The following is an 18,725-nucleotide window of genomic DNA, read 5'->3' as shown; positions in this document are numbered from 1 at the left end:
AGGCATTGAGGAGGAGGAGGAGGAGGTTTGGGGCGGGAGGCTGAGGGCGGCGGGCGGGCCCTGGTAGTCGTCGAGGCAAAAGGCAAAGGATCGAGGCCGGGGTAACCCGAGCAGCGTGGAGGGGTCGCAAGCAGCTCATGCACCGGTGGCTAGGTGCAGGCGAGGCGAGGCGAGGCGAGGCGAGGCGAGAGGGACGACGGGAGTGGCGAGGGCGAGGCGAGGTGAGATGCAAGAGGAGAGAAGAAAAGGGCAAAGAGGCAGGCAGGCAGGCAGAGCAGCGACGTGAGCGGAGCGGAACGTGTGCGGTGCGGGGCTTTTTTGGACTGGACGTGGACCTTGGCCCCTACTCGCGACTGGCTGTCGGCTGAGCAACACCACGGCAAGCTGCCCGGCGCGATACACAGTGATGACGGGTTTTCTCTCTCTCTCAACGGCGCAAGAGCCAGGGCCAGGGGGGGGGGGGGGGGCGCAGGTTCGACGGAGCGAGCAGCAAAGGTGGGAAAATTTCGAGAATAGAGGCAGCGCAGGCCATGATATATGCCATGGCATGGATGACTTGGTCGATGGATGTTGGGAGGCGGCGCCAGTGGATCGCTCGCCCGTCGGGCATGAATGAATCTCACCAGTTACCGTACCGTAACTCGCACTGCACTGCACCCAACACCAGAGCCAGGGCCAGGGCCAGGGCCAGGGCCAACCACTGAGCGGACCCCTCATGTCTCCTCTTGTCTCTAGCTGTAACTGTTTACTGTTGACCCTGTCGACCCTGTATGTAGACCAACTCTCGGGCACGCGCCTGACGGGACCGGACTGTTAGGCTGCCCTGCGTGTGCTTGGCTCGGGCATGCCTGCAGACTGCACAACCCATGTCCATGTCCTACCCATGCCCCCCTCGCAGCCACGCACATCACTCGACGCTCAACACCACCGTCTGTCTACATCTTGGCCGATGCTGATGCCGATGCCCGCGCTACCCTGAATCCCCACCGCGGAAAGTGTACATGAATCTCTGCCTCCCACTTGTCCGCCCTCGTCGCCAGCACCACCTCGTCCCACGTCAGGCTCACCAGTCTGCCCTTGTCGTGATGCGATGAGCCACTGTCGATCGGCCAGACTTCGACCTCTGTGCCCAGCGCCAGGCCCAACGGCTCAGCCGCATCAATCTTGCCGCCACTTTCCGCGAAGCTGGCTCCGCAAATGACTTTGGCCGCCGCCTCTCCATCAACCTTGACAGCCTTGGAGCCCGAGCCCTGAGCCTGAGCCTGAGCCCGCCTCAACCTCCCGCGGAACCGCTGGATCCACCCAAAAACCTTTGGAAACTGTTTTTCCGAAATCACTTCGCCCGGCAGCGCCCCGTCCATGTCGACGAGCCAGTCGAACGGCCAGATGGCTGTGCTTTGTTAGTCATATTCCCGTCCGCTGCGTGGTTACGACGCCCGCCGCTAGTGCCCGCCACTCGACCCTTCCCGTCCGCTAGTCTACCCGCCTGTACCAGACTGTACTCACCTTCAATGTCTCCAAGGCTTGGTGCCTCCGTCTTGAGTATCCACTCGCGTCCGTCGGCCAGCAGCGTGCTCTCCAGCAGATCAAACGCGTCGCGCATGGCCACGATGCTCTCGGGTCTGCCCTGCTCAATCGCCTCTTTGCTCCACGCCCGCCCTACAAAGTCCCTGCGGTCGTTGAGAAACTTGGGGTCCTGCAGAATCGGCAGGCTGGGCGGCATGGACGACGCGGCCCGCATAAAGACGCCGCCGTCGGTGATCCAGCGGTCCAGCAGCCGCTGAATCGCCCTCTGCTCGCCGCCCGTCGCGCCCAACGCGCCCTGAGGAAACCGCTCCTCCAGCTTGCGCAGCATCAGCCGTGTGTCGCAATACACATCACGCCCCATGGCCATGACCGGGATGCGCCGATACGAGATGCCCAGCGCGCTGAGGTCGGGGCGCGGCATGATATGCGGTTGCATCTGCACATCGGGCACGCCAGTCAGTCTGTCTGTCAGCGTTCAGGGATTGACGTCAGGCACCGCGCGCAGCTCTTTTTTTTCCCCCCCCTTGTATGTATGTAGGTACCGCTGCGGCAGCCGTCGGGTTGGACAGGATGGGAGGCACGCACGCATTCCGCATAGCTCAGACCGCGCAGCTGCAGATACCAGATGACACGGCGGGCGTAAGGAGAGAAGGGGTAGTGGTAGACGATGAGGCCGTTGGGCGCTTCCATGACTCGAATTGTCTCGCTGCGGCGCCGACTGCGTGGGCGGCTGGAGTAAAAAAGTGATTACAAGTGAAGCAAAATCCAGAAACCAGAGAATCTCGAACCAGAGAGGCGTTGGAAGCTTGGTGCTTTGTACCGGTAGGGCGACGCTGGGGTTTGTGACGCAGCCGTCCGTCGACAGACGTCTCACGTCAGTGGTGGGGATGTCCCAGCTTTGTTCTTTTACCTCGGCTCCTCTAGTCCCTGACCGGCTGTCTCTGCTGCACGCTGGAATCGAGAATCAACGTCGTGAGTGCCGGTGTGCTCTTTTCACCATGATCTAAATCCCGTCAGCCCGCTCGATCTCACTGCGCAAATGTGGGATCCGTCATCATTGCGCCATCATCCTCGACGCCACTTCCGACGCCAACATCACGAAGATCGGATGCACGCAAAAGCGCGTTTTTATTCATTTTTTGTTTTTTGTTATTATTGACGAGAATCCCTCTGATGTCGATAACCCTTGGCCACGCGACAAGCACCTGCTGCCACCTTATCAAACCGTGCGGGGCCAGTGTCGAAATTGACGCACGGCTGAACCAGACACCAAACGCAGCCGGACATCAATTTCATACAACAAAAAGCATGCAAAGAGGGGAACGATGCATGTCGCTTCGGCAGACCTGTGTTCGTGCTTTGATCGAGTGCTGCAGCGGCAGACAAAACGAATACAAGATCGAGACCAAAGCCCCGGAGAGCAGGTTTTCGGTGCAAGATCGAGGCATTCACAAGTCGTCTGCTGTATGCTGGCGTTGTTGCTTTTTCCTTGCCGTCCATCTTGGTTGCTGGTACTTGATCAAGCTCATGTGCATTTCAAGTCTCGACCGTATGTTTGCCTACGCTATGAAAATCTTGGCTTCACTGGTTTCCATCCTCATAATTCACCTGTGGTGGAGGCTCTGCGACCCCCTGCTGTTTTGGGTTAGCCTAATCGGACCCTGTGCACGCGCACTCGTCAACGCGAGACGCGACGACACTCAATCTCATCACCACTTGCCAGCCCACACCCGGCTCGTCGCCCAAACCATGAGGTGCCCGCCCAGACCTCTCTCCAATCGCGTCCTCAATCCGCCGTAATGTCCTTTTCGCCAGGCTTCCAGTCGTCCCCGCTCTCCGCCAGTGGCGACGGCCGCCGGCGCAAATCGCAATTCACCTTCAAACAGCTCGCCGCCCTCGGCAGCTACTCGCCCACCACCCCACTCCGCGTCATTGCCCACATCGACCTGGATGCCTTTTATGCGCAATGCGAAATGGTGCGGCTTGGGGTGCCGCCGGAGCAGCCGCTCGCCGTGCAGCAGTGGCAGGGCCTCATCGCCATCAACTATCCGGCGCGCGCGTTTGGCCTGAATAGACACATTACGTCGGCGGAGGCACAGAAGCTGTGTCCAGACCTGATCATGCAGCACGTCGCCACGTGGAAGGAGGGCGATGCCGCCTGGGAATACCACGAAGACGCGTTCAAGAACATGGGCTCGCACAAGGTCTCGTTGGACCCGTACCGTGCCCAGTCGCGCAAGATTCTTGCGCTGATCAAGGAAAGCTTGCCGGCCGACGCGCAGAGGGTCGAAAAGGCAAGCATCGACGAGGTCTTCATGGATCTCAGCGCCCATGTCCATCGCATCTTGCTGGAGCGCTACCTGGAGCTTAGAGGCCCGCCGCCATACGACGACCCAACGGAAAATCTGCCCAGGCCACCAACGTCGGCACTCGACTGGCAGACGGACCACCTGATAGATTTGGATCCGCAAGAGACGGAGGACGAGGATCCAGACTGGGATGACATTGCGCTTCTAGTGGCGTCAGAAATTGTGCGCGACGTGCGGGCTGCGATACATGACAAGTTGAAATATACTTGCTCGGCCGGCATCGCGCGCAACAAGATGATAGCAAAGCTGGGGTCGGGCTACAAGAAGCCAAACCAGCAGACGGTCGTGCGAAATCGCGCCGTCCAGCGCTTCCTCGGAGACATGAAGTTCACCAAGATCCGAAACTTGGGCGGGAAGCTGGGGGACGAAGTGGTCGCCATGTTCAACACGGACCTCGTCAAGGAGCTGCTCGAGGTGCCGCTGGAACAGCTCAAGAAGCTTGGGGACGATACAGGACAGTGGCTGTACAATACTGCGCGAGGAATCGACGCGAGCGAGGTCAATCCTAGGATACAGATCAAGAGCATGCTGTCCGCCAAGTCCTTTCGTCCTTCCATCCATAGCATAGACCAAGCTGTCCGCTGGCTTCGCATCTTTTGCGCCGACATCTTTTCGCGCTGTGTCGAGGAGGGCGTCTTGGAAAACAGACGGCGGCCCAAGACCATCAACCTGCATCACCGCCAGGGCATGCAGACTCGCTCCAAGCAGGCGCCCATACCCGCGGGCAGGGCATTCAGCGAGGAAATGCTGTTCAACTTGGCCAAGAACCTCCTCGCGCAGGTCGTCGTGGACGGACGAGCCTGGCCCTGCTCCAACCTGTCGCTCAGCGTCGGCGGCTTCGAGGACGGCATCACCAACAACAAGGGCATTGGCGGCTTCCTGGTGCGCGGAGAGGAGGCCAAGGCGATGAAGGAGAGCGCTGCGCCGCAGCCAGGCCAAATCATCAAAATGAGAAGCAGTGATGCGAAGCGCGCAAAGAGGCGGAAGCTCGACAATGCTACCAACGCGCCGCGCGGACTCGTGTCGTTTCTCCAGCCCATGTGAGTTCTGCCTGCCTTAGATCTTGAGTCTTTCCTAATGATAGCAGGACTGCGTCGTCGCGACAAGACGCTGGCTCCAGCTCGAATGTGAGCAAGGGAAATGATCAAGCTGAACCGCATGATGACTCTGTGCCACACGACCCCTTTCAGCACGACGAAGCCATCACCGACGACCCTGCAGACAACCCAAACTACCTGCAAGAGGAGCCGATGCCATCGGACCCGTCTCCATCGCCGCCATCTTCTCCATTCGAACCAATCGTAGGCCTGGACTCGCACCACCACAACAGCCACCCATCAGACCCTACGGCCCTCCAGGACGAAGGAAACACCTCAGCAAACCACACCCGCAACCACACCGACCCCTTCCTCTTCCCCTCCAACACCGACGACCTATTACCACCATCAGCACAACCGCCACCACCACTGCCCACAGACCCCTCCCCAATCCCCGCGCCCTCCTCCCCCTGTCCCCGCTGCAACGAGCCCATCCCCCTCGCCGAGCAGGCCGAGCACCTGGACTGGCACTTTGCCAAAGACCTGGCCCGCGAGCTTCAGGCCGAAGAGGCGTCCGCCGCGTCTGCGTCGTCTGCTTCGCCGGCTCCGGCATCAGGGCATGTGCATGGCGGTGGTCGCGGGCGAGGTGGGGGCAGAGGGCGCGGGCGTCCGCCTGGCGCTGCGAATCGCGCGAAGGAGAAGGGGCAGATGAAATTGGCTTTTGGGAGGGGGTGAGTGATGGGGGGGAGGGATGGGATTATCTTGGGTCCATCACAACCCATCCGGAAAAGAGTTGTGCGATATGGGGCACTCCTCCCATGGTGCCGAGCATCGAAAAGCCGCTCCTCGACCAATCCGTATGTTGGACAGCCCCGTCAACACCGAAGGCTCTCGCTCTCGCTCTCGGCGTTAGGACTCTGTCTCTGATCTGGCTGGTGGTGCCCTCTCATCGGTGGTGTTGGGAGCAGAGCAGAGCAGAGCAGAGCAGAGCAGAGCAGAGCAGAGCAGAGCAGCACAGCGTTGTGTTCGACTCCAAGCTCTGTCGTGGCATGTAGCATATGCCGCACCAGCACCATCATCACCACCATCGTACCCCCTAGTCGGCTGCAGTGGCAAGGCGGGGAAGGGCCAGATGGAGAATGCATGGTAAATGCCGCAGACGGACAGACGTGTCGGGTCGTCGTGGGGCACTGACTGGACTGGACTGGACTGGCTGAGCTGGGCTGGATGGGACGGCAGTGACGGCAGTACGGCAGTACGGCGGTACGGCGGTCTTGTGGACGGCGCTGGCTGCCTCCTTGCCTCTTGAGCTATGGGTAGCCAGTCTGTTTGTCTGTCTGTCTGCCTGTCTGTCAGTAAGACAGTGGTGGACATCGCGTCGCCATGCCGCGGTCTACAGATTCCCCGTTCTTCTCTCTACCCTTCGAAGTGGGCGTAGACGCGCGGAGAGAGCGGCGAAATTGCACCGCGGCCTTGAGGCAGAGAAGAGGACGTCTGACGATATATGCTTGCACGCCCCGCTTCCTCTGCCCATCCTCTCTCTTGCCATCCTGTCTTTCTCCGTCCTGTCTCTCTCTTCCCATCCTCTCTACAGCAGTACAAGCAAACCAAGACTACAGAATGACAAAATAACAGAAACATGCTTGCATGGCCGGGAATACGGCAACCTCAGGTAACCAACTGAACCAAGAGCCAGCGTCTGTGACGTGCCCTGAGAGGTGACAGCATGGAACAGCAACAGAACACAAGACGAGGAAGACAAGACAAGGCGTGATCGAAGCGGGCGGGCCGTTGCGCGTTGAATGAACACTGGAGGTGTTTCATCAAATGTCGTCAGTCAACAACGGCATTGCATGGCAGCACCTCATGGTAGCACAATACCCCTGGGCGTCGTCAGCAACCCGCCAACCGACTGACTGACGCGTCAGCTCTTTTGCTTTCGGTGGGAGCACTGCAGCATCACTGTACACACATCATGCACACACAGTCGTCTATATACCCCAGATCAGATCGAGCCGCAAAAGCTTAGCTTCGTCCTTGCGCTACTACTGTCTATGTGCTACTACTAGCAGCCACGGCAGGGCTAGCCAGCTACTGACCGCTCGCTCGCTCGCTGTTGTTTTGCTGCTGCCGCTGCCGCCACTGCATTGCGTGCTGTGATTGATGTGCTACGGCTACGGGTTCCTAAGGCCAACGACGACGCATCACGCCTTGCGAGGTAGGCAGGGCAAACCACACATCCACATCTACTTGAAGGAAGAGGCGTACACGGCGGCATGCCGCCAACACCACCGCCATGGTCCTGGGCGTCGAAAGAAGGCCGTCGACTGTGAACAGCAGCTACGTCGTGCAGCAGCTTGAGTGCCTTTGTGGCTCCGCATGACGGCATGGCTGTGGAATGGGCTGCGTCAGTGAGTGACTGGGTAGGTGGGTGTGCTTGCGTCGCCCATTTTCTTGGCTTCATTTCGTGCCATTCTTTCTGTGTGCGGGAGGGGGTGTTGGAGATGGGCCTGAAGCCAATGGCCATGGATTGGGAAAGAGATGGGTGTAACAGTGTGTCAAGGAAATGGAAAGAAAGGAAAGGAAAAGAAGAGGGAGGGGAAAGAGGAATGTCGTACAGGCTGGACTGGAGAAGCGTGGAAGAGGAGGAATATAAAAGGGTGTTTGGAAGCCGCTGGCTGGGTTTGGAGGCAGGCAAGCAAGCAACCCAATTCGCCATTGCAGGAACAGACGACATTTCCACAGCCTTTTTCATCACTTCGCGGTCAAGAAACGAAGCAGCATTCGCCATTATGCGTTTTTCGAACACGCTGCTGCTTACGCTTGCGTCTGCGAGGTGAGTCTACTGCTTCCCCCTCTCCCTCCTCTCTCCCTCCTCCTTTCCCACACCCACTCACCCTCCCTTCCCTTCCTCTCCCCAACTAACACGCACCCATCCACCAGCGTCGCAGTCACCGGCCTCCCCACCGCAGCGGCGTCCTCGCTGCCCGGAGACGTCGCGACCCAGCAGCACCACCCGGACTCCAACGACCACAAGCACCCCGGTGACCCGCCAAAGGAGCACCACCACGCGGACCAACCGCCAGCTGCCGCTGCCCTCGCGGCGCGCGATGAGGAGCACAAGAAGAAGCCGAAGCCCAAGCCGCATGGCGCCCCGAAGCCTGGGGCCCCGAAGCCGAGCGGCAAGCCGCCTGTTGAGGCGCGCGGTGAGGAGCACGAGAAACCTGAAGGCCACGAGTCGAAGAAGCCGGAACCCAAGGGACCAAAGCCCACTGACAAGCCTCATGGCAAGCCGCACGGCAAGCCTCCTGTAGAGGCCCGCGATGAGGAGCACAAGAAGCCGAAGCCGAAGCCTGAGGATCTCAAACCTAAAGGCCCCAAGCCCACCGAAAAGCCGCACGGCAAGCCTCCCGTCGAAGCACGCGATGAGGAGCACAAGAAGCCCGAGGGCCACGAATCAAAGAAACCGGAGCCCAAGGGCCCAAAGCCGACTGGCAAGCCTGACCACAAGGAGCCACCAAAGTCCAAGGGCCCGAAGCCGACGGGTAAGCCTCCCGTCGAAGCTCGCGGCGATGAGCATCACAAGAAGCCTGAGGGCCCCAAACCTACCGGCAAGCCTGATCACAAGGACCCTCCGAAGCCCAAGGACCCGAAGCCGACGGGGAAGCCAAAGCAGCCGCCCGCCGACGAGTAGGGTAGGAAGAAGAGGACGGACAATGAAGGCCAAGGTTGCTGCGTGAGAGGTGGGGATACGTTTCGGATTTTGTGTCTCTTTGCTGTCTGCTTTGTGTGGTGGGAGCGCAAGTGACGTTGTTCCGCCGACGGGAGAAACGGAATTTGAAATGTGAAGACGAAAGAAAAAGAGAAGGAAGTAACGGACAAAACTCACTCGCTTGGTTGACTGGTTGATTGAAAGGGCTTATTTTGAGGCCGTCAGGCAGAAAGGTCGCAATGGAACGATCTACTCGGTGCTCTGTAAAGTCACCTCTGATGTGTCGACTAACTGCTTTCCAATCACCCCGATGCGAGACAGTTCTTGGATCATCAGACATCAAATATCAAACGAAGCAGTAAATCATTTCATTGGTATATATTGTGTCGCAACAGCTAATGCACCATACAGCACCACACACAAACGTTTATGGACGGGTGGCGTAGTTGGTAACGCATGTCGCTGGTTCACACATTCGCATCCACGGCAAGTCCCAGGTTCAAGTCCTGGCCAGTCTGACCACAGGAGCTGTTTTTGCCCTTTCTTCTTTTTGCTCTTTTGCGTTTTGGCCCTTGGTTTTGCCGGTTGGGCATGTTGACGGAAGGGGTTACGGGGAAGGGGTGTGTGCCAGGTAGGGTCTTGTTGTTCCGTGGTTGCTTTGAGGTTGTCTACCTACCTGCCCATGCGGCCATTGGGATCGTTCCATCCCGGACACTTTGCATGAACGAGGCGTGCTCGCCATCTGGTTCATCCCGAGTATGCTGTTCGAGTCTTTGGATTGATTCTATCTACAAACCGTCCAATTCCTACATTGAGCAACTGATTGATCCATTAGGGTACTCGCAACGCTACAAAAGTACAACGGAAAAGTCTACACAAAGCCGGCGACTCCCCCGCTAGTAACTCGACACATTGGCCGGCAGCTCGACAGGAATGGAATAGAGGTTGTGGAAAACATTGTTTGGGTCATACGCCTGCTTGATGCCGACCAGTCGCTCGACGTTGTCGCCGTAGTAAGCCTCGAGATGGTCGACCGAGATGCTGGCATCCATGTACCCAGAGTACGAAGCGGGCCTGCGCAAAGCCGTCAGCAAAAACACAACTTTCGCCATCAAGGAGAACAGGATCGCAACACTCACCCAACGGCGGGCCTCAGCACCGACTCCAACTCCGCAAACAGCGTCTCGTACGACTGCTGCTGCGCCGTGTCGTTGCTGCCGTGGATCTGGAACTCGAGGTGCGCGACGGCGCTCTCACGCCAGGGGAACGCGCTGTCGCCGGCCGGCGCGGCCGTCAGGTTCCACGCGTGCCACTCGCCCCAGATCTGGCTGGCGTCGTCGGCCGCCGCGATCAGCTGCAGCACCCGCGCCAGCACGTCGTCGGGCAGCGGCTGCGAGTCGAGCACGAAGAACGACTTGCTCAGCCGCCGGAAGCGCGACCAGGGGTCCGCTTGCGCGACGGTGGACGACTTGGTGGCTTCGTCGTAGCTGAATTGCGGGTAGCTGTCGAGTTTCGAGAAGGGGTCTGGCACGACGTTGAGGATCTTCTTGTCGACTTTGTCGTCTGCTTCGCAGGCGAAGGAGGTGTAGCCGCTATGTTTGGAAGCGGTGAGCTTCTCTCCTTTCTCTCATCGCGGCGTGTGGTTTTGGGGCAATCGACTTACAATGTGCGCATGTTGTCGGTGCTGCAACCGCCAAAGACACCTACCGTGGCATTGCCCAACGCGCCCAGTCCCGAATCGTCCACGAGCGCCTGGAGCTCATCCTTGCTAAGCCCAACACCCACGCCGACAATCGAGATGGTGTCCTTGTACACGTTGATCTGCGAAGTGACCTCCTTGGGCAGCGCGGGCCCCCATTCCAGGAAGCGTTTGGCAATATCAAACCGCGTCTGCGCGTCACCACCACTCCACTCCAGACTCATAGCCGCAAAGCGCGGGAACGTGACCAACTTGAGCGTAGCCTCGACAACGATGCCATACGTGCTCCCGCCGCCGCCACGAATGGCCCAGAACAGGTCGGCGTTGGACGACGGCGACGCCTCGACCGTCGTGCCGTTGGCCAGCACCACCTTGGCAGCTGCAATGTAGTCGGCCGTCAGGCCCAGCGCGCGCATCTGCATGTTGAAGCCGCCGGCGGACAGCAAGCCCGAGAGCCCGACTGTCGGACAGATGCCCCCGACAAACGTCACGTCGTGTGCGTCCAGCGCCATGTACAGCGCGCCCAGACGGATGCCGCCGCCCACGACGGCCGTCTGCTTGTCGGCGGATACGCTCACGTGGTTCACGTGCGAGAGGTCAATCACCAGCGACCCGTTGAGCGACGAGTAGGCCAGAAAACTGCGCGCCGGAGTCAGTTTCGTGCGGACAGAACAGGACAGGACAGAGCAGGACAGGGGTAAGGGGTCTAGGCCCAGGGGGACTCACTGATGGCCGCCAGACCGCGCCACGGGAGGGACGCCATGCGCGACGGCGCAGTTGACCAACGGGGCGACTTCCGCCACGTCCTTCGCGTACGCTATGATGGCGGGGAACTCTTCAAACCTGCAAAGAAGCTCAACAATCAGTTTCGGAAACAACCTGTACCCCTGTCTGGGATGGATACGGGGGACTGGGGTCAAAAATGGAAGGAGGCTGGCTGGCTACTGACTGGATCTTCTCCCCCAATCGCGCGTCCGTGTATGTCGAGTTCTCCGGAGTTACGATTCTTTGGCTCGGGTCCGACGCTGCGAAGACCTGGCTCACGCAAGACGCCAAGCTGCTGGAACTGGCGCTGGAACTGGCAGGCGCGGCAGCCGCCACGGCGGCGAACAGCGCGCCGCACGCAAGTGATTGGAAGAACATGACCTGCGGCAAGCCAGACTCGTTCAAGACGGACGAGGAGCGAAAAGAATGCGTGTCGTAGTCGACGGCAAGCACAGTATCCCCTTGGCTACACGACCATTTTTCGACTATTTGAGATGCAGCCCGTCGGCGGTGGGCTCGACATCGACCCGCTGTCATGTGGCCCGCCTGGTGTGGGACTCGCCTGACCGCACTCCATGACTTTGCGGAGGCCCGCAGAGCCTCCGTCGACGGGCGGAGCGCTAATGCCGGCAGTCCCCGGCCGGCACTTGACGAGAACTGCCATATTGGTACGAATGACGCTACTCATGCCACGCTCCGGAGCGTTGTGGCTTCTTCTTCTCCGGTGTCACGACTTTCGAGAACAAGAGGGTCCGAGGGAGATGACGGCCGCGCATCACCCCCTGAGGCAGAAAAGATTGATGCGTTCGTATTTGCATGATTGTTTGTCTAGACCTCTAGCCCCTACCGCCTCTATCCGACCCGAATCCGAACAATATGAAAACATGAGATGTCGTGACCATTAGCAATTTGAGCGATTAATGATGAAGAGTGAAAGATTAGAACGCGGCCATCAATCTCTTGTCGCCTTTGAAGCGAGCCCAGATGGCGAGAAGGGCGCCGAAGAGGAGCGACGCGGCAGTGAAGCCTAGGAAGCCATCCCAGTCACTCCTGTCGGAGAGGAGTGCTCCACCGAGTGGGGCTCCCGTGAGTGCGCTTTTGAAAATCAGCAAGGGATCGACTCGAGTTGTTTCAGGGGCAACTTACCCAATAGAGCAGATGGCGAGCATCAGACCAATGCGGAGGCCGATGACATTGAGGGTTGGGGTGATGCGCGTGACGCAGGTTGCTTGGAGCGAGATCAAACCACCGGAAAACAGACCAAAGAGCACGGAAAAGGTGACCGTCCCTGCAAGGCTGTACTCCTCTTGGTTGGCGTAGAGGCCCAAGGCAAGCACGCCGGCGACCAGTGAGCAGAAGATGGAAATGTTGAAGCTGGTATCCATTAGCGACTGGAACGTCGAGGGGTGCAAAAACACTTACGGTCCAATCTTGTCAGCCATGTAGCCAGAGAACAGACGCCCGACAAAGGAGCCTGCGTTCAGGTATGCCAAGAGGTAGTTGGCTCCATCTTTGCTCATGCCGTGGCTGAGGCCGTACGTCGGGAGGTAGTAGAACGGAAGGAACATTCCCCAAAAGATGAAGAAGAACGCAGCAGTGGTGACCAAGTAAGTTCCGTCTTTGAAAGGAGCGCTGAAAGCATCCTTTGGCAGAGGAGGCTTTGGGCCGGCAGACTTCTTCTCAACGATAAACCAAGAGGCAGGAATGAGGAGGGCGAGGCAGATGAAACCGACGGTGCGGACGGCCCATGCAAATCCAATCGTGTTGAAAAGCTTCTGGATGATGATGGGCCACACGATGCCTCCAATGGACGAGCCAGAGATCACAATGCCCGTGGCCAAGCCTCTGTGGTGGCTGAACCAAGACTGGATTGTGGAAATGGTCGGATAGAACCTTGTTTGTTGCGTGCGTCAGAAACTTTGCGCTTGTGAGCTTGATGCGGGCGCAGATAGACTCACAGCATTGCGTTTGCGGTTCCGTAGAGAATGCCTTGGGCCAGAATGAGCTGGTAGTACTTGGTGCACAGGCTGGTCATCATGAGCGAGAAGACGTAGAGCACGCCTCCGGGAATGAAGACTGCGCGTGCTCCAAAAGCGTCAAAGGCAGGCCCAGCAAACATGCCGCCAATGAACAAGAGGAAAAGCTGCCAGCGTCAGCCAGCCGTCGGAGCAACTGCACAGAATACCGCCTACCTGGATAGATCCAATCCATGAGATCGTGCTAGGGTTGTATCCATGAAGAAGCTCATCGTGATAAAAGGTTTCAAAGGTTCCAAACGTGTTGAGCAACCCTAAAACGCAGACATTAGCATCCGCCAGACTCCAGATTGCCGGAAGCTTTACCAAAAGTTACGAAATAGGCGATGAATCCACCTGCGACCACGACCGCAGCCCGCGTGCGATTGGGTTTTTCCGCAGAGCCGCCATGCGCGTCATCTGCCGTGTACGAAGGAGGCAGCGCCTCGGACGATGCGTAATTAGACTCGGAGAGCTCTGCTTTCTCACCCATGGTTGACCGTAGTTTGCGACGACTGAAACGAACTCTGATGGCACGGCACTCGCATGATAATTGGCCTCTATATTCAACTCAAATGCCTGGTTGGCTGCAGGTCCGTCTTCCCGCGCGCTGTCCCCGTCCGCGCACGGAGACGCGGCGCGAGCAAATCACGGCGGCCAGTGCCGCCTCTGATATAGCCTGCGTGCTGCGAGAACCACGCCTTTGCACGGCAAACATGGAGGCCAAGGCAGTTTACATTCTCTTTTGCACGCTGGTGGTGGTTCTGGCGGCCGTCGCCCGCGCCGGCGCGTCGAAGAAGCTGAAGCGGCCGCGTCTCGGTGGCCCTCCGCTGCTGGGAGATGCGGCTGCGTTTGCCAACAATCCAGTTGCTGCCATTACGCAGTCAGAGTCGCAGTGCGGTCCCATTTTCGCGGTGCGCATGCTCTTCCGCGACAATGTGTGGCTCCGGGGAAACAAGTTGAACAAGTTCTACACGCACGTCAAGGAAGATACCTGGTCGTTTGGCGGTGGAATGGTGAGTACCAGAAGTTTCCGAGAGTTCCAGTCTCTATTCTTCTCCCAAGAATTTCTTTTGTTGACCTTTTCCAGGGACTCTTTCTGAACAAAGTCGTCGTACCGGGCTATTTCGACCATCTTCGCACTCTCGTCGGTTCGCTGAATCGTTGCATCAACAAGAGCGAGGCTCTGAACCACTATGCTGGTGTGGCGCGCGAGGAGGCATCCAAGTCTGTCGATGACTGGACTCGCTCCGGCACCGATATCGAGCTGTTCGAGTCAGTGTCCTATCTCGTCCACAAAATCATCGTCCGCTGCCTCATGGGCCCCGACTTTTACGAGAAGAACGTCGACGACCTGTACCACCTCTTGCACGCCGTCGAGGCCGACATTGGCAACATACTGCACTTTCTCCTGCCCGACTGGGTTCCTCATCCTGCGGCCCGTCGGCTGTGGAAGAAGCGCGATGAGATGCAGGAAATCTTCCGCGAGCGACTGAGGGAGCGCGAACAGAGTCCGGAGCAGTGGGCCCACGCCGAAGACTACATCTCGCACACGCTGCGAGACAAGGTGGCTCTGACGCTCAAGGACTTCTTCCCCGCACACCACACCCTTTTGATGTTCGCGGCGCACACGTCGACCGTTGCAAGCATCTCCTGGACCATGACGGAGGTAAGTCTGTTTCCGAGCAAAGATCGGCCGGCGAGCGGGAGCGGAAGGAACTGATGATCGATCTGCTGGCAGCTCCTTCGGAACCCCGACATCCTCGACAAACTGCGCCACGAGCTGAGCACGGTCGACAACGTCCACTCGTCGCCGCTGCTGGTGGCCTGCCTCAAGGAGACGGGTCGTCACTATTCGGGCGTCAACATGCTGCGCCTGTCGCACGACCCCGTCACGCTTCCCGAGTCCAACGTCGTCGTGCCGGCCGGCTCCATCGTCTCCATCTCGCCGTACCTGACCCATCACGACGCCGACAACTTTGCGCGCCCGTACGAGTGGCTTCCCGAGCGATGGATCGATGGCAAGGCGCAGCTGATTGCGCCCAAGGCGGCCGACGCCTCCGTCTTCTTGGGCTTTGGCCAGGGCTCGCACAGGTGTCCTGGAGAGAAGATGGCTGGCTTCGTCACTCGCGAGGTGGTTGGCTTTTTCGTCAAGGAGTGCACGTTTGACTGGGGGAAGCCCGGGCGCCCCGCAAAGTTCGACCTCGACTTCACCAAGATTGGCAGTCCGTGGTTGAAGGGCGACGCCGCCGTGCGCATCTCTCGCAAGGCGGCTGTTTGAGCAGACAAAATCGTTTCGTAGTTTTAGTTAGATAATAGAAGTGGCTTTTTGTCGGTCAGCTCCAATCGCCTCGCAACCCGAAGCTCGTGGCTCGCCATGTCTCAAAAGCTGCCGACTGCAGGGGTGCCCTTGTCAGCGGCCATGAGCACCGACACAGCACAACAATCACCACTTGGCAGCCGGCTTGGATAAAACTCTTTTTTGCACTTCACAACGTTCTAAACTCGTTCCATCGGGAACCCCAAACGCCGCCCATGTGTTTCTCGAACAAAAGAAATGCCCAAACATGAATCATCAAACCGCCCAAACCCCCAGACTCCATCAATGGCAACGAAAACCAAAACAAAACCTACCGAATCATGCTGCCCGCCTATATGCCAACCCCAGTCCAGCCTCAAAGTGAAGACACAACGCGCCTAAGGATTTCCGTCAGCTCACCGACGTTGTGGCGGTCAAACGCCCCGTCGTGATCCCCGCTGAAGTCGATGACTTGCAGTCCGCCGCCAAAGTCGCTCGCCTTCCACCCCATGGTTCCTCTGTGCTTGGACGGGAGCGCTCGCCGGTACGGCGCCTTCAACGTCGTACATCGCACGAGAATCACCCCAGTCGACAGTTTGCGCCGCAGGAAGCCTTCGTGGCCGGCTTGCGAGATGATTTCGAGGCCGTTCTTGATGTGCTGCCGCATGCGGCAAAGGATGAGGTCGCGGTCCAGCAGGTCGATCTCGTCCTCGAGCGCGTCTTCGAAGCCGTCTTGCGAGACGCAGGACGAGTTGCAGGACGAGCAGACGGAGCAGGCGCAGGAAGAGCTGTCGTAGTCGACGTTGAAGCCGGGCATGCGCCTGGCGATGGCCTCGAACAGGCCGTTGGCGCGCGCATCGAGCTCGGGCGACTTGCGCAGCTGGCTCATCGTGTCTGGGTTTGCGGAGTCGACCATGATGACGCGTCGCACCGTTTGTCCCATGGCTTCGAGAATCTGAGCCATCTTGACGGCAATCATGCCGCCCATCGACCAGCCCCCCAGCAGATATGGCCCTGTCGGTTGGATCTCGCGGCGGATTCGACTGACATACTCTGCGGCGAGTCTGTCGAGAGACGATGGAAGCTGGTAACGGAGATCGCTGTACGTCGGCGACGTGATGCCGTAGACTGGCCGCGCCTGGTCGCTGGAATCAAGAGGGCCGAGGGCAAAGTATGGAAGTGCAAGCCCGGAAACCGCATGCACCAGGAAGAGAGGCGTAAGGTTAGAGTCGGTCCTGCCCTGCAGAAGCTCGATGGTCTCCATTGTTCTGTCCTTGTATGCGGCTGACTTGAGAGGTAGGGTGGTGAAGAATAGAGTTAGTCTTTGAGTCGCAAGGTTTGCGGCTCTCCAAGGTGCCGCACGCGCGGTAGTTTTGATATCCAGAGAAGCAGAGAAAAAATGATTCCATGCCTGGCAGGGGGTGCTCCGCTGAGTCGCGGTACAGAGCACGCCGATGCGGTTCCGCCCGCCGCTCCGTCTGCTCCGCCTGCGAGCGGACACACCCGGAGGCCCCTCAACTTGCACAATTTTGTATCGAGTTGATAATTAGCTGGAATTGGAACGCGACGATGGCACCAACTCCAGACAAGACTCACAATATCGTTCCACCATGAAGTCACCCAGCCTCCTCCAAGCCCTTTTCGCACTAGGCGGTTTGGGCCGTGTAGCGGCTGCACCAACCCAGGCGAGGTCGTGGGAATTGCCACTGACATGGAATTCGTTTGGCTTCCTAGCAAAGGACTCCATCACAGTTGGCACGCCACCGCAGAACGTTACCGTCTTTGTCGACTGGACATGGATCAGCCAGTACCTCATCACAGAGACTTGTCACGGCACCGACAACACCAGCGCCTGCCTGAACGACAAGCAGTCGTACTTCCGAACGGCCGACTCTTCGACCTTCAGGGACGAGACCGTCCTCTTCCCAAGCCGCACGTGGAACCCAAACCACTTCTTCTTCGACCTGGACCTGACTGTCGACTACGCCTCTGACATCCTTGCCGTTGGCCCTTACGGGCAGCGCACCGTCATCCAGGCCGCCGACTTTCAGTTTGACCAGGGCGAAGATTACTACCCCTTCGACGGCGTTTTTGGCCTCTCGCCTGTTTTTGCCAATGACAATGGTAAGTTGTGCACATGGCCCCCAATCCGCTCGCCGATCATACAGCAACACAAACTTACACATGATGCCACTCACCATTAGCCTCGTACCAATCACCATTCTTCCAAGGCTGGCAGGCGGGTACCTGGTCGGCTCCGATTGTCGCCTTCCACTACTGCTACAACGGCTCCGTCGACACGCTCAAGGGAACTTGCGGCGGCGCCGACGGCCTGCAGACCTTGGGCGGATACAACCCAGCGCTGGTCAAGGACGAGATCTTGTGGTATGAGAACATCGTCTTCCCCGAGGTCAACAACGTCGACTTCATCTACACGCCGCCAGTCATCAACTACTGGGCGCTCACTCTCACCTCGCTGAGCATCGGCGACGAGCCGCAGGCGCTCAACACGACCGTCGGGTCCGGCGCCATCTTCGACCACGCCAGCTACGGACGCGGGGCTCCGCTGTCCGTGGACGCCTACACGCGCCTGGTCGAGTTGACGAGCGGCAAGCCAATCACCATAGCCGAGCCGCCCAACAACGGCGAGCAGTCCTTTTACGAGGTCGAGTGCGGCCAAGTCGACGCCTTCCCCACGCTCTCCTACACTTTTGCCGGCCATGACAAGATTTGGGAAATCTTGCCCGCCAATTACGTCGAGGACTTTGGAAACGGCACCTGCGTACTCAACGTGCGCACGCTGGGCTACGGCGACATGGTGGCCGGCAACTTTGGCGAAACCTTTGCCAAGGACAAGTACGTCCTGTTTGACTTTGAGAAGCTCCAGGTCGGCATTGCCGATCTCGCCTGGTAGACCAGGGCGCGTGTGGTCATGGGAGCAGTATATGGGACAAGCAGGTGGAGGGTGGCCCATTACTCGATTTTCTGATTCTGATCACCCGTCATGGTGACATTGTTGTGTATGTAGCAATTATTACGCCGAGTAATGTGTGGGGGATCTGTCTGTCGACGCCGTCAGGCACTGTGGGTTCATAGTTGTAGCTCGTAAAGCATACATGGTTTCGACTGAGTCCTGGCACACCGCACAGCTGTGCGCACGGAGCGGCGCCACGGGTCGAGGTGAATGCTCAATATAGCGAAACTCGTGATTGGCCGTTTTGGGTGAGCACTTTTAAGATGGACAGTGTCTCGGTACGAGTAGTTGTGGGGGGGGCCAGTTTCCGTGCGAGACGGAGATGGCC

At 58.7% G+C, this 18,725-nt stretch overlaps 9 protein-coding genes and 1 non-coding gene across 10 annotated transcripts; 5 read left to right on the top strand and 5 right to left on the bottom strand.

Annotated features, from left to right (window-relative positions):
- Positions 1-10: 10 nt before the first annotated feature.
- On the bottom strand, positions 11-1,025 carry J3D65DRAFT_360177 (uncharacterized protein). The gene has a single exon (XM_066795633.1). It carries the CDS (start codon positions 715-717, stop codon positions 136-138), a length of 582 nt encoding a protein of 193 aa, XP_066655122.1. The 5' UTR covers positions 718-1,025; the 3' UTR covers positions 11-135.
- Positions 556-2,436, bottom strand: J3D65DRAFT_623943 (glutathione S-transferase). The gene is made up of 3 exons (XM_066800203.1): positions 2,113-2,436; positions 1,507-1,963; positions 556-1,390 (listed from the first exon to the last, which is right to left on the bottom strand). The coding sequence occupies exons 1-3, from the start codon at positions 2,215-2,217 to the stop codon at positions 936-938; spliced, it is 1,017 nt and encodes a 338-aa protein (XP_066655121.1). The 5' UTR covers positions 2,218-2,436; the 3' UTR covers positions 556-935.
- Positions 2,437-3,326: 890 nt separating this feature from the next.
- J3D65DRAFT_588920 (uncharacterized protein) lies at positions 3,327-5,675 on the top strand (the record flags this gene model as incomplete). Its single annotated transcript, XM_066797777.1, has 2 exons — positions 3,327-4,916; positions 5,087-5,675. The coding sequence occupies 2 exons, from the start codon at positions 3,327-3,329 to the stop codon at positions 5,666-5,668; spliced, it is 2,172 nt and encodes a 723-aa protein (XP_066655120.1). The 3' UTR covers positions 5,669-5,675.
- A 1,645-nt stretch (positions 5,676-7,320) lies between these two features.
- Positions 7,321-8,627, top strand: J3D65DRAFT_603016 (uncharacterized protein; the record flags this gene model as incomplete). Its single annotated transcript, XM_066798175.1, has 3 exons — positions 7,321-7,356; positions 7,426-7,769; positions 7,877-8,627. The coding sequence occupies 3 exons, from the start codon at positions 7,321-7,323 to the stop codon at positions 8,625-8,627; spliced, it is 1,131 nt and encodes a 376-aa protein (XP_066655119.1).
- Positions 8,628-9,076: 449 nt separating this feature from the next.
- On the top strand, positions 9,077-9,163 carry J3D65DRAFT_t79. Its single transcript has one exon. It is a non-coding gene; the product is annotated as a tRNA-Thr (tRNA).
- A 263-nt stretch (positions 9,164-9,426) lies between these two features.
- Positions 9,427-11,593, bottom strand: J3D65DRAFT_623931 (uncharacterized protein). Its single transcript, XM_066800202.1, has 5 exons — positions 11,294-11,593; positions 11,071-11,187; positions 10,309-10,983; positions 9,785-10,237; positions 9,427-9,719 (listed from the first exon to the last, which is right to left on the bottom strand). Exons 1-5 carry the CDS (start codon positions 11,485-11,487, stop codon positions 9,542-9,544), a joined length of 1,617 nt encoding a protein of 538 aa, XP_066655118.1. The 5' UTR covers positions 11,488-11,593; the 3' UTR covers positions 9,427-9,541.
- Positions 11,594-11,875: 282 nt separating this feature from the next.
- Positions 11,876-13,666, bottom strand: J3D65DRAFT_623929 (major facilitator superfamily domain-containing protein). The gene is made up of 6 exons (XM_066800201.1): positions 13,452-13,666; positions 13,302-13,399; positions 13,068-13,252; positions 12,532-13,002; positions 12,256-12,483; positions 11,876-12,204 (listed from the first exon to the last, which is right to left on the bottom strand). Exons 1-6 carry the CDS (start codon positions 13,615-13,617, stop codon positions 12,048-12,050), a joined length of 1,305 nt encoding a protein of 434 aa, XP_066655117.1. The 5' UTR covers positions 13,618-13,666; the 3' UTR covers positions 11,876-12,047.
- A 164-nt stretch (positions 13,667-13,830) lies between these two features.
- On the top strand, positions 13,831-15,464 carry J3D65DRAFT_623926 (cytochrome P450). Its single transcript, XM_066800200.1, has 3 exons — positions 13,831-14,140; positions 14,215-14,793; positions 14,866-15,464. The coding sequence occupies exons 1-3, from the start codon at positions 13,841-13,843 to the stop codon at positions 15,403-15,405; spliced, it is 1,419 nt and encodes a 472-aa protein (XP_066655116.1). The 5' UTR covers positions 13,831-13,840; the 3' UTR covers positions 15,406-15,464.
- A 125-nt stretch (positions 15,465-15,589) lies between these two features.
- On the bottom strand, positions 15,590-17,048 carry J3D65DRAFT_359740 (putative polyketide synthase). The gene is made up of 2 exons (XM_066795632.1): positions 16,949-17,048; positions 15,590-16,767 (listed from the first exon to the last, which is right to left on the bottom strand). The coding sequence occupies exon 2, from the start codon at positions 16,685-16,687 to the stop codon at positions 15,800-15,802; it is 888 nt and encodes a 295-aa protein (XP_066655115.1). The 5' UTR covers positions 16,688-16,767; positions 16,949-17,048; the 3' UTR covers positions 15,590-15,799.
- J3D65DRAFT_623924 (aspartic peptidase domain-containing protein) lies at positions 17,009-18,560 on the top strand. The gene is made up of 2 exons (XM_066800199.1): positions 17,009-17,547; positions 17,628-18,560. The coding sequence occupies exons 1-2, from the start codon at positions 17,034-17,036 to the stop codon at positions 18,335-18,337; spliced, it is 1,224 nt and encodes a 407-aa protein (XP_066655114.1). The 5' UTR covers positions 17,009-17,033; the 3' UTR covers positions 18,338-18,560.
- Positions 18,561-18,725: the final 165 nt, after the last annotated feature.

Source organism: Phyllosticta citribraziliensis, assembly GCF_038025025.1.
Source record: "Phyllosticta citribraziliensis strain CPC 17464 chromosome Unknown J3D65scaffold_6, whole genome shotgun sequence".
NCBI classification, from domain to species: domain Eukaryota; kingdom Fungi; phylum Ascomycota; class Dothideomycetes; order Botryosphaeriales; family Phyllostictaceae; genus Phyllosticta; species Phyllosticta citribraziliensis.
Note: the sequence above shows the minus strand (reverse complement) of the source record. Positions and strands in the feature narration are given on the sequence as shown.

Bases quoted from the DNA above. Each gene is read 5' to 3' on its own strand.
- J3D65DRAFT_360177 (XM_066795633.1), bottom strand. From the start codon at position 717: ATGAGGGGTCCGCTCAGTGGTTGGCCCTGGCCCTGGCCCTGGCCCTGG.
- J3D65DRAFT_623943 (XM_066800203.1), bottom strand. From the start codon at position 2,217: ATGGAAGCGCCCAACGGCCTCATCGTCTACCACTACCCCTTCTCTCCT. The intron at 1,964-2,112 runs GTGCGTGCCTCC...CCCGATGTGCAG, and splicing joins GTCTGAGCTATGCGGAATGC to ATGCAACCGCATATCATGCC. The intron at 1,391-1,506 runs GTGAGTACAGTC...AACAAAGCACAG, and splicing joins AAGCCTTGGAGACATTGAAG to CCATCTGGCCGTTCGACTGG.
- J3D65DRAFT_623931 (XM_066800202.1), bottom strand. From the start codon at position 11,487: ATGTTCTTCCAATCACTTGCGTGCGGCGCGCTGTTCGCCGCCGTGGCG. The intron at 11,188-11,293 runs GTCAGTAGCCAG...GCTTCTTTGCAG, and splicing joins CGATTGGGGGAGAAGATCCA to GTTTGAAGAGTTCCCCGCCA. The intron at 10,238-10,308 runs GTAAGTCGATTG...TTCCAAACATAG, and splicing joins ACCGACAACATGCGCACATT to CGGCTACACCTCCTTCGCCT.
- J3D65DRAFT_623929 (XM_066800201.1), bottom strand. From the start codon at position 13,617: ATGGGTGAGAAAGCAGAGCTCTCCGAGTCTAATTACGCATCGTCCGAG. The intron at 13,253-13,301 runs GTAGGCGGTATT...TGACGCTGGCAG, and splicing joins CATGGATTGGATCTATCCAG to CTTTTCCTCTTGTTCATTGG. The intron at 13,003-13,067 runs GTGAGTCTATCT...GCAACAAACAAG, and splicing joins GGAACCGCAAACGCAATGCT to GTTCTATCCGACCATTTCCA.
- J3D65DRAFT_623926 (XM_066800200.1), top strand. From the start codon at position 13,841: ATGGAGGCCAAGGCAGTTTACATTCTCTTTTGCACGCTGGTGGTGGTT. The intron at 14,141-14,214 runs GTGAGTACCAGA...GACCTTTTCCAG, and splicing joins GGTCGTTTGGCGGTGGAATG to GGACTCTTTCTGAACAAAGT. The intron at 14,794-14,865 runs GTAAGTCTGTTT...ATCTGCTGGCAG, and splicing joins TCTCCTGGACCATGACGGAG to CTCCTTCGGAACCCCGACAT.
- J3D65DRAFT_359740 (XM_066795632.1), bottom strand. From the start codon at position 16,687: ATGGAGACCATCGAGCTTCTGCAGGGCAGGACCGACTCTAACCTTACG.
- J3D65DRAFT_623924 (XM_066800199.1), top strand. From the start codon at position 17,034: ATGAAGTCACCCAGCCTCCTCCAAGCCCTTTTCGCACTAGGCGGTTTG. The intron at 17,548-17,627 runs GTAAGTTGTGCA...ACTCACCATTAG, and splicing joins TGTTTTTGCCAATGACAATG to CCTCGTACCAATCACCATTC.